The sequence below is a fragment of the Scomber scombrus genome, chromosome 12, assembly GCF_963691925.1.
Source record: "Scomber scombrus chromosome 12, fScoSco1.1, whole genome shotgun sequence".
Lineage (NCBI taxonomy): Eukaryota > Metazoa > Chordata > Actinopteri > Scombriformes > Scombridae > Scomber > Scomber scombrus.
The window spans coordinates 28,328,423-28,343,447 of NC_084981.1; the positions used below are offsets into that span (position 1 = coordinate 28,328,423).

The 15,025-nt window shown below is 41.6% G+C and overlaps 1 protein-coding gene across 1 annotated transcript in view; it reads left to right on the forward strand.

Annotated features, from left to right (window-relative positions):
- hectd2 (HECT domain containing 2) overlaps positions 1–15,025 on the forward strand; it is an 85,497-nt gene that overhangs the window by 46,137 nt on the left and 24,335 nt on the right. The window contains exons 14-16 of the mRNA XM_062430410.1: positions 3,150–3,238; positions 12,947–13,011; positions 13,430–13,523. Coding sequence (XP_062286394.1) covers positions 3,150–3,238; positions 12,947–13,011; positions 13,430–13,523 — 248 coding nt within the window. The remainder of the gene's footprint in view (positions 1–3,149; positions 3,239–12,946; positions 13,012–13,429; positions 13,524–15,025) is intronic.

Genomic DNA, 15,025 nt, shown 5'->3' on the forward strand with positions numbered 1-15,025 from the left:
CCATCGTCTCTCCATCTTTTCCGCGGTCGTCTGTGTTTTCTCTGCCAGGAGGAACGTTTGCCCAAAGCAACACACTCAATGAAAGCTGTGTTCCCCTCATTAGCAGCGCAGGGAAAGCCCTGACTCTACCTCAAACCCACACACACACACACACACACACACACACACACACACACACACACACACACACACACACACACACAGGACACACAGACACACAGGACAGACAGGTGTACACACACACACACACACACACAGACTGTTGTATATATGAAGCTGGGTCAGTGTCTGGTGTTCAGAGATCCAGATGTGTGTCTCCGCTGCTCAGAACAAGCTGCTGCTGTTCCTCTCTGTCGGAGATGGAAAAGCTTCAGAGCTTCCTGATTCCACTCTCCTCCTCCTCTTCATCCTCCTCATCTTCCTCCTCCTCATCCTCCTCATGCTCCTCCTCCTCCTTATCCTCCTCCTCCTCCTCCTTATCCTCCTCCTCCTCCTCCTTATCCTCCTCATCCTCCTTATCATCCTCCTCCTCATTCTCCTCATCCTCCTCCTCATCCTCCTCCTCCTTCTCCTCCTCATCCGCATCCTCCTCATCCTCCTCATCTTCCTCCTCCTCCTCCTCCTCATCTTCCTCCTCCTCCTCCTCATCTTCCTCCTCCTCCTCCTCCTAATCCTCCTCATCCTCCTACTACTACTCTTCTCTCCTCCTCATCCTACTCCTCCTCATCCTCCTCCTCATCCTACTTCTCCTCTTCCTCCCCCTCCTCCTCCTCATCCACCTCCTCATCCTCCTCTTCCTCCTCTTTTTATCTCTCTTCATCTTTCAACAAATCTTTAGTGATGATCTAGAGAGAGAGAGTAGACGACTCTGAGAGGCTCGTTACTCACAGTTTATATCAGCTTGTTTTTTCCTCTACTTTCCTTTTAAGAGTTTATTTTTTAAATTAAATATTTATCTACTACTTTAAGGTTCAAAGCTTGAGCTCACTTCCCTCTTAGCTCTCCTCTTTCCTTCGTAACGTCGTCCCTGCAAAAGCTCTTTGATTTCAGCACTTTCTTTAAAGCTTTCTTCCCATTTTCATCTGTTTATTCTGTTTTTTCTATTATTATTTTCTTCTATAATTGTGCTGCATAGTTTTTTAAGTATATAATCCTTCATTGGTTTCTTAACCTTCGTGTCGTCCTCCAGGGTCAAATTGACCCAGTCTGTTTTGACTGTTCCTTCTTTCCCCCCTTTCTTCCCTCCTTCCTTCCTTCCTCCTCCCTCCCTCCCTCCCTTCTTTCCTCCTCCCTACCTTCCTTCTTTCCTCTGTCCTTCCTTCCTCTTTTCCTTTCTCCCTCCGTCCCTCCTTCCTTCTTTCCTCCTCTCCCTCCATCCTTCCTCCCTTCCTTCCATCCTTCCTTTCCTTCCTCCCTTCCTTATTTCCTTTCCACCCTTCCTTCCTCCCTCCTTTCTTCCTCCCCCTCCCACCTACCTCTTCCTTTCCTTCTTTTCTTTCTTCCTTCTTTCCTCCCGTCCTTCCTTCTTCCTCCCTTGACTCGAGGACAACAGGAAGGTTAAAGTGTATATTTATTTGTCTTCTTTTCTTTTTTCCCTCCATATTTTAAGCATCTTTTTCATATTTAGTTTTTAACCTTCCAGGTTTTTTTTTTGTTTGTTTGTTTTTATGTAAATTTTCAGTTTGTGGGCATTTTTCTGCTGCTGACTGTAAAGAAATGAAAGGAAAGGAGAGAAGAGAGACAGAGAGAGATGAAGAACAACATGAAAAAGGTCCCTGACCTGATTTGAATTTGGGAACTGGCTTCTTTTCCTCTTTTCCTCTTTGCTTCTATTGTTTCTCTTTATTACCATTATTGATTCAGTCCGACCCCAAAACAGGATTTATTTTCGGTCTGTTACTGATTTTGATATTTGAGAGTTTAAAAAATGAGATAAATCATTATCTGTCATAACATAAATACACTTCTTTTTTTCTTTTTTTTTTTGGGAAAATGTTCCCTTAATTTATTTCATTTTATTTTATTTTATTTTTTACAATTGCAGCTCAGAAATGTTCTGGGAAGGATAAAACTAACAAATACAATTGTCAGTATGATTATTTTGCACATATTTTTGGCATCTCTGTACTTCAGTTTCTTGACATTTATTGGCTGAAACAAACATCATCATCCGTTATCCTCCTGGGACCCAACGACAAAAATATATCTTCCAATTTCTGTTTCCTTGTTTTGATGATTTCCTTCAAAGAACATCTTCAAATTCAGACTTTTTAAAATGTATTTTTATTTTTTTATTTGACAGCATGTCGACTGTAGTGAACCACATGACCATGTTAATGTGAAAAGGTGATGACGTATTCATGAATGATTTGTTGTGCAGAAACGTGGTAGAGAGATTAATTATGACAGGAAACTGAATATTAACAGTGTGTGAGGGTTAAAACTGAACACGTTGCCAAATCTCAGGAAACTGATTTTTTGGACTCCAGTTTGCATTGTTGTAGGGTCATTTTGGGAAAAGCCCAGACGGGGAGTTCCGGTCCTCTGAAATGAGGCCAACGCGGAAGTAACTTAAAAAATGCATTCTATCAAAAGGCCACCAGGGGGCGACCGTTTTGGTGTCAAAAGGACTTCCCGTCTCTATACAAGTCAATGGAGAATTAACCAACTTCTCACTTGATTTCTAACCTCAGTAAACGTTTTCAAAATGTGTTTATGGTCTCAATCGCTAGTTTAAAGCCTTCTTCATTGCAGTATGATGTTCATTTGGGACATTTTGGCCTCCCTGATTTTATATGTGACGATAAAGCAGGGTATGCATTAGGGCGTGGCTACGTCGTGATTGACAGGTTGATTGGTTCACAGGTTCAGGAGGGCGCCTCATGCTCCTCCTGATGCCCATATAAGTAGAATCCATGTTTTTATTTTTCCCAGCATGCACCTGAAAATTTCAAGATGGAGCAACAGTCCACAAACCAATAGGTGAGGTCACGGATGTTACGTCTATTTTATATACAAGTCTATGAAAAAGCCCAGGATGTCCTCTTTACAGGACAGACGGGGTTTGTTCTTACGGCTCTGCTTGAATGGTCATTTTTGATTGGTTGTCGATCACTGATGTATTTCCTGTTTGTTTTTGTTTATTTTAGGAATGTTCACCTACATGAAGGACTCGCGCTGCCATTGGTTCAGCAGTTGGAAGTGTGACAACTATTCTGAGTTCCAGTTGGTCGGGACTGTATCCTTTCAAAGAGCAGACACTTAAGTATACATTGCATGCATGCATTCAGTAGTTTTATACATTTATATACAGTGAATGCAGCAGAAGGAGAGAGAAGAGGCTGAAAAAGTGAGAGAAGAGGCTGAAAAAGTGAGAAATAAACCCTGATGATGTCGTAATAATGCCATTTTTATTGCACATAAAAGGGAAAAAATGCATAATAGAAGAAAAGAAGTGATACATGCAAAACAAATTAAGATTAAGAAAAGAAAACAATAATTAACTAAATAGGAATGTTCAGAAGGAGCCATTAAAACCCTATAAGAGCTCATCAGGTGGCTCTCTTATGGTGAGACATCCAATATAAAAACTTCAAACAAAAGCTGAACAAAAACATAAAAAACTAAGGTCCTACAAGTATATTAAGAAAGGTGACAATTTACAGAAGCATAGAATATAATAAATTGGTCATGGAGGCTTCACATATATATAAGAAAGCCTGCGTTACAAACTAAGAGATATATAGAGATAAAAGATGTGATGGGCAGCATTTTTTTGGAGTTTGACTGATAAAAGTCTTGATATCTTCACCCACTGTGTGCTGATTTGATGTTCATTCTTGCACATGCTCAGTAGCGTCTTTACACACGACTGCTCTCCAGAGACTGAAAACATGATCGCTGTTTTTCGTCTTTGGAGCCGCTTCTAGATAAACTGACCAAACATGACCAAACTTTCATTGTAAAGGCAATCTTGGCCCCCTGTGGGTGTGTGTGTGTGTGTGTGTGTGTGTGTGTGTGTGTGTGTGTGTGTGTGTGTGTGTGTGTGTGTGTGTGTGTGTGTGTGTGTGTGTGTGTGTGTGTGTGTGTGTGTGTGTGTGTGTGTGTGTGTGTCAATTATTTTGGTTACAGTGAGGAAAGGATTGTGGTTTATGGATAAATATTAATACAGAAAGAAAACATCTTGTCTAGTGTTTCATGTCACTTTGGTCTCTGTCTCTATCTCTCTCTCTCCCTCTCTCTATCTCTCTCTCTCATCCTCTCCTTCTCCCTCTACCTCTCTCTCTATCTCTATTTCTCTCTCTGTCTCTCTCTCTATCTCTCTCTGTCTCTCTCTCTGTCTCTATCTCTCTCTCTCTCCTTTCTCCCTCTCCCTCTCTCTGTCGCTCCCTCTGTCTCTCTATCTCTCTGTCTCTCTCTGTCTCGTCTCTCTCTATCTCTCTCTGTCTCGTCTCTCTCTATCTCTCTCTTTCCTCCTCTCCTTCTCCCTCTCCCTTTCTCTCTCACTCTCCCTCCCTCCCTCTCTCTCTCTCTCTCTCTCTCTCTCTCTCTCTCTCTCTGTCTCCCTCTCTGTCTCTCTCTCTCTCTCTCTACCTGTGTGCTGATTTGATTTTCGTTCCTGCACATGCTCAGTAGCGTCTACTTTACACACGACTACTCTCCAGAGACTGAAAACACTTGCTTCTAGATAAACTAACATGACCAAACTTTCATTATGAAGGCAACCTGATCTCTCTCTCTCTCTAACCTTAAAGAGGACATATCTTTTTGCTATTGACCAATAAAAGTCCCAGATATTGGCCCTATGTGCTGATTTTGCAGCAGTAGCATCTTTACACACGACTACTCTCCAGAGACTGAAAACATGATCTCTGTTATTCGTCTCTGGAGCCTCTTCTACATAACCTAACATCACCAAGCTCTTCTTAATGACTGAACATGTCACTCAGTGCAGTGCAGTGACTCACTGATATGTTTTTATAGATGTATATATGCTGGTTTGGCTCAGCACATGGGATTCATTGACAATAAGTAAACTAAAAGCAGCAGCCACTTCCTTTCACACATACAGCCTTTGACATTTGTTCGGGAGGTTTGCCGTCCTGACTGTGTGCGGTGAGTCAGTCAACTCTGGTTTAGCTCATTTAAAATCAAGTTTGGAAGTTCTTTTCCCTTCTTTTGTTTGTTTGTTACATCTCCAACTTTTTTTTCTTCTTTCCCTCCAACAAGAGCAGCTTCAGACCGACCACATCAGGATCTTTTCATGTTCTTTTTATTATATTCATTATAATCATAGTTCTGCAGCGGTTTCGCTGTTGGTCGGTCCGTCCCCTGTAGACAAAACTAAAATGTTTGGTGGGGGACTGTAGTATTTGGGGTAATGTGCAGACAGGCATCCCCCTCTCCTCCGCCCCTTCTCTCTATTTTAAACCACAGGAGAGAAAGAGATACTATAATGTGAGCTTTTAGGCTGTAAATCTGCACACTGAACAAATATATATCAAACTAAATACGTCTTTTTTTTTTCAGCTCGTAATGTAAAACAGACGAGGTTTGGAAACGAAACAATTCTCCCAAAACAAGGACAGCCTCCGTGATTTCACACCCACGTATTCTTACATAACAACGACATAAAAAAGAAGAAAACTCTCGACTTTAGTACGCAGAGTTTTTTTGCAGTTGTGCTACAAACAGCCAGTGCAGCAGAAACACAGACGTTTGGTCTCGTTCTCTAACACAGAAACTGTTTATTTTGTGTGTTTCAGCTTTTGAATCAAACTGATCCCAAATGTTCCAGGTCTGCAGCTGTTTCTGTCGTCTTCTCTCTTCCTCTGTTCTTTAGTCCTGCAGCTTTTGGCAGTGTTTGAATTCTCTAAAATCCAGCAGCAGCAGCAGCCTGTGTGCACATGTAAGCGTCGGAGGTTTTAATATCTGTTCATTTTGAGGTGTAAAATCCTAATTTGTAATATAACATACTGATAGAAATGCGCATAAACTGTCAAATCGTTTACACCTGATGTCTGCCAGGCGCTGCACAGGCGCAGACACTTATCCATCATCATTTCTCCATCATCATTTTCTCCAGATTATTCTTTTTTCCTTTTTTTGCACCATTAAAGGAAGTGCTTAGTTGTTTTAGCGGTCAGGGCGGATGGTGTGTGAGCATCTTGAGTCCTGCGTGTCATTAATTTTGGTTACAGTTGAGGAAAGGTTTGTGGTTTTTGGATAAATGGATAAATATTAATAGACAGTTTTCTGTTTCATGTCACTTTGGAGGGAGGAAGGAAGGAAGAAGTAAGGAAAGGAGGGAGGGAGAAAGGAAGGAAAGAAAGGAAGGAGGGAGGAAGGAAGGAAGGGAGGAAGAAGTAAGAAAGGAGGCAGGAAGGAAGGGAGGAAGAAAGAAGGAAATTAGGGAGGAAGGAAAGAAGGAAGGGAGGAAGAAAGGGAGGAAGAAGGAAGGAAGGAAGGAAGGGAGGAAGAAAGAAGGAAACGAGGGAGGAAGAAGGAGGGAATGGAGGGAAGGAAAGAAGGAGGGAGGGAGGAAGAAAGGGGAAGGAAGGAAGGAGGGAAGGAAAGAAGGGAGGAAGGAAAGGAAGGACAGAAGGATCACCCCATTAAAGGAAGTGCTTAGTTGTTTTAGCGGTCAGGGCGGATGGTGTGTGAGCATCTTGAGTCCTGCGTGTCATTAATTTTGGTTACAGTTGAGGAAAGGTTTGTGGTTTTTGGATAAATGGATAAATATTAATAGACAGTTTTCTGTTTCATGTCACTTTGGACTTTTTCATTATAAAAGGCAAACTGATCTCTCTCTCTTTAACCTTTACCCTCCTGTTGTCCTCGAGTCAAGGAAGGAAGGGAGAAGGAAAGGAGGGAGGGAGGAAGGGAGGAAAGGAAGGAGGGAGGGAGGAAGGAAGGAAAGGAAGGAGGGAGGAAGGAAGGAAGGAAGGAAGGGAAGAAGAAGTAAGAAAGGACGGAGGGAGGAAGGAAGAAGGAAATGAGGGAGGAAGAAGGAAGGGAAGGAAGGAGAGAAGGAAAGAAGGAGGGAGGGAAGAAAGAAAGGGAGGAAAGAACCGTCAAAACATTGTTTGCTAAGGCGGTTGCTAAGGTGTTTCCAGGAGCTAAAACGGCCTGTTAGTAGACAGAGGCTGAACTGAGCGGCTGCATAAAGGACCAGTAGAAGATAAATAAGGAGTTTTTAACTGGAAATCATGTAAAGATATTCCAGTAGAGACACAGAATATTAATATAGAGCTGGAGATGTGAAGAATATAAGTGCTTTAAATCAAGTACTGTGAGTGAAAACCCCAAAAGTAGATTATTGAAATGAAAAATGATCAGTCATCATGAGTGGATACTGTATTATAAGTGATGGTATTGATGGAAAACAAATATAATATGTGGCTTATAATAAGAATTAACTTTATTTATATAGCAGCTTTCATATGAGAGAAAAATACAATACAATAAAACAGCAAATAAAATATGTAAAAATTTGACATTTAGTAAAAGAAAAAGGTTAAATAAATAAAAAGTTCTCAGAGCTCACATCTCTTATAGCTTCAGGTAGATTATTCCATCATTTTGCAGCATAATTAAAGAAAGCTGGAATGCTTATTTTCTTATTTGCATAATTATATATATTTAAAAAATCCATTCAGAGCTTTAAAACAAGAATAAGAAGCTTTAAAATGTATTGTAAAAGATGCTGGGAGCCAATGAAGTTGATCTATAACCAGGGTAATCGTCTCACTCTTCCTTTTTTTTTTTTAAATTAAAAGTCGAGCAGCATAATTTTGATTGACATGTAGTTTTCTCAAGTGACTGCTTTGGTTTTCCAGTAAAAACAGTGTTGCAGTAAACGGGAACATTTAGTAAATAAATCAATTATTAAATGCTGATTAAAATCTTTCAACAGGCTCAAACTCTGCAGAAATACACATGATACATCACTCGTCATCTGCAGCCTGCTTCTCTTTTTGTTTTTTCTGAACAAAGACCAAACATCCTACCTCAAACAGCTGCACATGTTCTTCCTCTCGCAGCTTGTTTGAGCAGGAAATGGGCCTATTTTGTCTGACACTTACAGTACGGTAATTACACCGCCAGTGCACACATTTTGGTAGAAAGTGGCTGCACAGAGGAGTAAGAAAATGGTTGTCAGATGGATAGAAAATTGCACAAAATCTCTGCATTACGTAACCGCACGTACATGTTTGTATGTTTCATTTAAAGGTTTGATAGGAACTCTCTGCGTTCAGTCTGCAGCACACTCTCTGTCAAACAGCCGCGTTCTTGAGTCCTGACATGATTTTTTTATTAGCCTGCCCCTGTGAGCCTGAAGCCAAACTGCTGCTATTGATAATGTTAATGATTTATTATTAGTATTATTTTAATATAGAGAGAAACAAATGAAGCTGGACACAATGTTCCAGTGTCAGTTTCATCTGGTCAAATTCTGCACTCGCAACTTTTCAGGTATTTGTGAAATGTACTTCCAGGCCTGTGTGTGTGTGTACGTATACAGTATATGCGTGTGTGTGTGTGTGTGTGTATAAATAGAGAGCGATCCAGCACTTTAGCCAGCCTTACTTACTAGCCAGCTGGGAACTGTCAAAAGGTTATATAACCTAATAGCTGCCTGTTCCTCGCCAGGTCATTGTGTGTGTGTGTGTGTGCGCGTGTGTGTGTGTGTGTGTGTGTATGCGCGTGTGTGTGTGTGTGTGTGTGGTGGTAGAGGGCAGAAACAGTGAGTGTGCTTGGAAGGAAAAGTCAGATGGAGAGAGCAAGATAGAGAAAAAGAAAAGACGGGGTGAGAGGGGGAAGAAAGGAGGAAGGGTGGGAAATGTGTCTGTTAATGTGTGTGTGTGTTAGTGTGTGTGGGTGTGTGTGTGTGTGTGTGTGTGCATGCATGTGTGTATGTGTGTGCGTGCATGTGTGTGTGCACGTTCTTGGGTGTTCCATGCATGCTCCACATGTGTGCTTGAGCTAAGAGCTAATTTATCAATCTCTCCCTTGTTCCTGTTTAGTCGTCATGGCAGCGTTGCGTCACTATGGAGATGGAGGTGGGATGAGTTTGGGGAGGAAGGGGGGGGGGGGGGTGTTAGAGAAAGAAAGACAGAGGGGAAGAGAGAGAGAGAGAGAGAGGTAAATGAAAAGCAGAGAGAGTGCCGTGTGCTGCAGCGTAAGATGGAAAGACAGAGAGTATAAACAGATGTAAACAAAGAGGAACAAACAGTGACAAAAAGGGAAGAGAGGAAGAGAGAGGAATGGACAGATTAACCATTTCCTCTCCTATCAGTGGTGGAAGATTATTTACTTAACCTTTGTGTCGTCCTTCCGGGTCAAATTGACCCCGTCTGTTTTGACTGTTGCTTCTTTCCTTCCTTCCTTCCTTCCTTCCTTCCTTCCTTCCTTCCTTCCTTCCTTCTTTCCTCCCTCCCCCTTCTCTCTTTCTTTCCTCCCTCCTTCCTTCCTTCCTTCCTTCCTCCCTCTTTTCCTTCCTTCTTCCTCCCTTTCTTCCTTCCTTCCTCTTCCTTTCTCCCTCCCTCCCTCCCTCCTTCTCTCTTTCTTTCCTCCCTCCTACCTTCCTTCCTTCCTTCTTTCCTTTCCTCCCTTCCTTCCTCTATCCTTTCCTTCCTTCCCTCCTTTCTTCCTCCCTCCTTTCCTTCCTTCTTCCTCCCTTCCTCCCTCCTTCCTTCTTCCTCCCTCCCTCCTCTTTCTTTCTTTCCTCCCTTCCTTCTTTCCTTCCTCCATCCACTTTCCTTCCTTCCTCCATCCCCTTTCCTTCCTTCCTTCCTTCCTTCCTTTCCTCCCTCCCTCCTTCTCTTGTTCTTTCCTCCCCCTACCTTCCCCCCTTCCTTCTTTCCTCTGTCCTTCTTTCCTCCCTTCCTCCCTTCCTCTTTTCCTTTCTCCCTCCCTCCCTCCTACCTTCCTTCCTTCTTTCCTTTCCTCCCTTCCTTTCTCTATCCTTTCCTTCCTTCCCTCCTTACTTCCTCCCTCCTTTCCTTCCTTCTTCCTCCCTTCCTCCCTTCCTCCCTCCTTCCTCCTTCCACCCCTCCAGTATATGTTTGATAGTGGGAGTTAAGAGTTTCAGGAGAATTTTGGGGTTTCTAGAAATGTCTGGAACCATTTTTATATGTTTGGGCGAGTGTGATGCTCAAAAGAAGAAAAAAAGAAGGGATTTTATGAGTTAAATAGTTCATATACACATAAATCAATTTCAAATTTACGACCACCACAGCAGCAATACTCAGCAGAGACACAGCAGCCAAATATTTTCCTCCTTACTCTCAGTTTAGCAGCAGCTGAGATCGTCACGACAGCAAGAATAGATGGTCCACCTTAAATGGCTGATCCACCTTAAGTGAGCTAACCCACTGTTGTTAATATCAGGGTTAGTTTGAATTACTTTATCTACAGTTAACTTGTTCCTAACATAAGGGTTGGGCCCCTCTAAAGGGTCGCTTGATGAATTTGAGGGACCTTGAGATGACTTAATATAAGAGGAAAGAAGAAAAACAAACTAATCTGTGAAATATTGAGGAGTTTTACCTCTTTTGGGCTCAATTAGTTACTTCTTTGAAACTGTGAGATGTGTAGAAGGGAAATCTCATGTGTTTAATGTTTAACAAAACAGTGAGATTCATAAGCTTATTATAATTTGAGAGCTGCCAAATAAATGTAGTGGAGTTGAATATATTATCATAAAATGGAAATACTCATGTACAGATTGTCCTCCGCATCCTTTAACCTTCGTATCGTCCTCCCGGGTCAAATTGACCCCGTCTGTTTTGACTGTTCTTTCTTTCCTCCCTTCCTTCTGTCCTTCCTTCCTCCCTCCCTCCTTTTTTCCTTCCCTCCTTTCTTCCTTCTTTCCTTCCTCCACCCCCTTTCGTCCTTCCTTCTGTCCTTCATTCCTCCCTCCCTCCTTCTTTCCTTCCCTCCTTCCTTCCTTCCTTTGTTCCTTCCTTCCTCGCTTCCTTTTTTCCTCCCTCCCTCCTTCTCTCTTTATTTCCTCCCCATTACCTTCCTTCTTTCCTCTGTCCTTTTTTCCTTCTTTCCTCCCTCTCTCCTTGCCTCCTTTCCTTCCTCCCTCCTTTCTGTCCTACCTTCCTTTCTTCCCTCCTTTCATTCTTCCCTCCCTCCCTCCCTCCTTTCCTTCCTTCTCCCTCCTTTCCTTCCTCCCTTCCTTCCTTGACTCGAGGACAACAGGAGGGTTAAGTTGTTTATTTCCACCTTCAGCAGTTACTGATCAACATTATCATTTATTAGGAGTCGTCTTAGTCCAATATTCTCTCTCTTTTAGCTCAGTTTTTACTCTCTTTTACTCTGAAAACGACGCTATGAGAGTGAACCAAAACAGTTAAGTTGCAGCCAGACAGCTAATCAATGATCTGAAACTCATTATAAAGCTGAGAAGAGCTGCAGAGTCACTGATAATTATCTGTAGCTTCATCACTATGAGCATTAATTGATTGATATATTATATAGGTGATAAGCCAATCTCATTGTTTATTGACTAATTGGAATCATATTGTGATGATATGAGTGATTGAAGTTCTTGTTTTATACCTTAAAGCTTTGTCTGATGTGCAGGATAGTTTTTATTATATTTTAATGAAGTGTTTTTCACACATTTGCCATCAGAAAATGATTCATATATAAAACTCTGCAGCATATTATATCTGAATCTGTGCTTTCTGTGTGTGTTGCTTCGTCCCGCTGTCGCACTAAGTGAAGTACTTAAAGCTATGTTCAGACTGGCACAAAAAAATGTAAAGGGTAAAGGGGGGTGGGCATGAAAAGAGAGAGAGAGAGGGGGGGATGGGCATGAAACGAGAGAGGGGTGGGGGGGTTAATGTGAAACAGAGCAGATAGAGAAAGATTAAAAGAGAGAGAGAGCTTTATTCATGGCTGTCTCATAAAGTGAAGATATATGAACGAAGGCCTCTAAATACTTTCTGTTACACTATTTCTGGTGTGTGTGTGTGTGTGTACGTGTGTGTGTGTGTGTGTATGTGTGTGTGTGACTTCCTAATGACCTTAATGGTTGTGGTAATAGTACAGTTTATGTTTATTTCCATGTCGGTGCCTCTGTGTGTTTGTGTATGTGTGTGTGTGTGTGTCACCTACCTGTAATCAAGTGTTCATTTCACACACGCACACACACACACACTCTACCTATACACACAATTACACCACATATGGTCACCATATGTGGCAGCTGTAAGCACTTTATGTGTGTGTGTGTGTGTATATGTGTGTATGTATGTGTGTGTGTGTGTGTGTTGGGCCTCTGCCTCTCAGACATTTAAAAAAAAAGTTATTGCAGGTGAACGGGACGTTCAGTACATGAACTCGCCTGGCCACACACACACACACACGTACGTACACACACACACACACACACACACACACACACACACACACACACACACACACTAAAGTTACACAATGAAGTCATTTAGTCTACATTAAACTCCGTCTGCCATAGGGAGAAAAAAACACTTGATTGGTAGTTTGTGAGTCCATGAATAGAAACATACACATACACACACACACACACACACACATACACACACACATACACACACACACACATACACACACACACACACACACATACACACACACACACATACACACACACACACACACATACACACACGCACACACACAGTGGCTCAGCAGCCTCTCAAATTAAGTTTTTACGCTGCAAACTCTCAGTAGAAGAGACGTCTTCTCTTTTTTTATCCGTCTGATGTTGATTCTAACTTGATGTTTTAAATAAGAAAATAAACTTGTGTTAGTCTCTGTTCCGATAGCTTTTGTGCTGAATGCTGCTGATGATAGAAATGTTTTATTATATGTACCTACTCAGTACTGTGTGTGTGTGTGTGTTTGTTCTGTCGGACGTTATTTCCTCTTTAACCTTCTGTGTTATCAGCTGATGGGCTTAGCAGTTTACAACAGCATCGCTCTGGACATCCACTTCCCCCTCTACTGTTACAGGTACGTGTGTGTGTATGTGTGTGTGTGTGTATTTCTATCTGTCATAACAGAACAATAATCACTCTGAGAGCTGCTGCAGCCATGAAAAATTAAAACTAGTGCAAACAAACATGAGCTGCACTTGGGAGATGTTTAGTACGAGGTTTTTTTAAGACTTAAATGCTGCACTTGGACGCTTACTGTAGATGTTGGAGCAAAATCAAGACTTAAAATAATTCCAGATATTGTCCTGTATGAGAGACGTTTAGTTTTACTTTATTTATGTATTTCTAACATGTAAAAATAACAAAATAACAGCAGCAAGTAAGGAACATTTTAGTCATACTCCATTTTAAAAAAACTCTTAATCAAATCAAAGCCAAAAAACATATATATATATGTATATAGTATGATGTAACCTGCCTCCTTTCCTTTACAGGAAGCTTCTCACTCCACCTACTGCACCATGTGACCAAAACTCTGTTATTGGCATGGCAACCGCCACCCTGGACGACCTGCAGCAGATCATGCCGGTAAGTCGTCTGCTGCTAGTTTGAATCCTGGGAATAAAAAACTCTGCACACTAGAAACTATAAATTCCATTCATCCTGATTTAATAAAGAACCAAAGTTACATTAACTCAAAGTGGCATCGCTTAAAACTGCATGTTTGCTTTAATCCAATCAGGAGACACATTTCCATTCACACCTCTTTCTGTTAAGTTTCTCCAGCTGACCAGTTGTTTCCAGATTCTGTTGCTGCCTACGTGACTTCTGCTAAAAGGTCAAAAAGCCGCTAAGAGCTAAGAAATAAGAAAAGACTAGTACAGTACCTCAGGGTGCTGCACTGTGAATACTTACTGCTGCTCACTAGTTAGGATCGATTAAAGTTATTGTTAAATGAATAGTTAATAGTTTATGATGTAGCAGTGAAGACTGATGGCTCTAATGGTTCTACAATAAACCCCACAGTTCCATACAGTTCTGCTCATTTTCACTTTAAATATAAAATAACATTTAACCACCAAAAACAGATGCAAACAAGACTAAAAGAGACAAAAAACCCTAAAAACGACCAAAAAGAGACTAAATGACTAAAATCAACCTACAGTTAGTTTGAGTGACAGCTGCCATCTAGTTACCGTAGCAACGTAGAGATGGAGTGACCAAAGAGACTCTAAACTACCAATAAAATAACATTAAATCGTTATTGCTATGTTATATTTTCATGTCTGAGGTAAAATAGGACATGATATTGTGTGATAGGAGATGTTTAGTGGTGTAAAAGCTAAAAAATGCACTCTCTCTGCTCTCTGACACACATAATCAAGGTTTAATCACATTTATTGATCAGTCAGATCGACTATTGATGCTTTCTAAACACATCTGTGCTTCATAGTTTGGTATAAACACTTTTTATGAGGGGACCAGGTCAACATTGACTAAACCACTGTGACAGAGGAATAAAACATCTAAGACTTTATTTCATCACCGTAACACAACACAAAATAACAACAATGGAAAAAAGCTTTTCCTTTCTGTTTTCTCTCAGTGGTCTTCTTCTCAGAAAGGAAAAGAGGAAGGGAGGAAGGGAGGAAAGAAGGACAGAAGAAAGAGAGAGGAAGGGAGGAAGGAAGGAGGGAAGGAAAGAAGGACAGAAGGAAGGAAGGAAGGGGGATGGAGGAAGGAAAGAAGGAAGGGAGGAAAGAGAGAGGAAGCAAAGAAACAGAGAAGGAGGGTGGGAGAAAGGACAGACGGAAAGAAGGGAGGAAGGAAGGAAGGAGGAAAGTAGGAAGGAAGGTAGGAGGGAGGGAGGAAAGAAGGAAGGAGGGAGGGAGAAAGGAAAAGAGGAAGGAAGGAAAGAAGAAAGGGAGGAAGGTAGGGGGGAAGGAAAGAAAGAGAGAAGGAGGGAGGGAGGAAGGAAAGGAAGTAAGGAAAGAAAGAAGGGAGGAAGGAAGGAAGGACAGAAGGAAGGAAGAAAAGGGGGATGGAGGAAGGAAAGAAGGGATGGAGGAAGGAAGGAACAGTCAAAACAG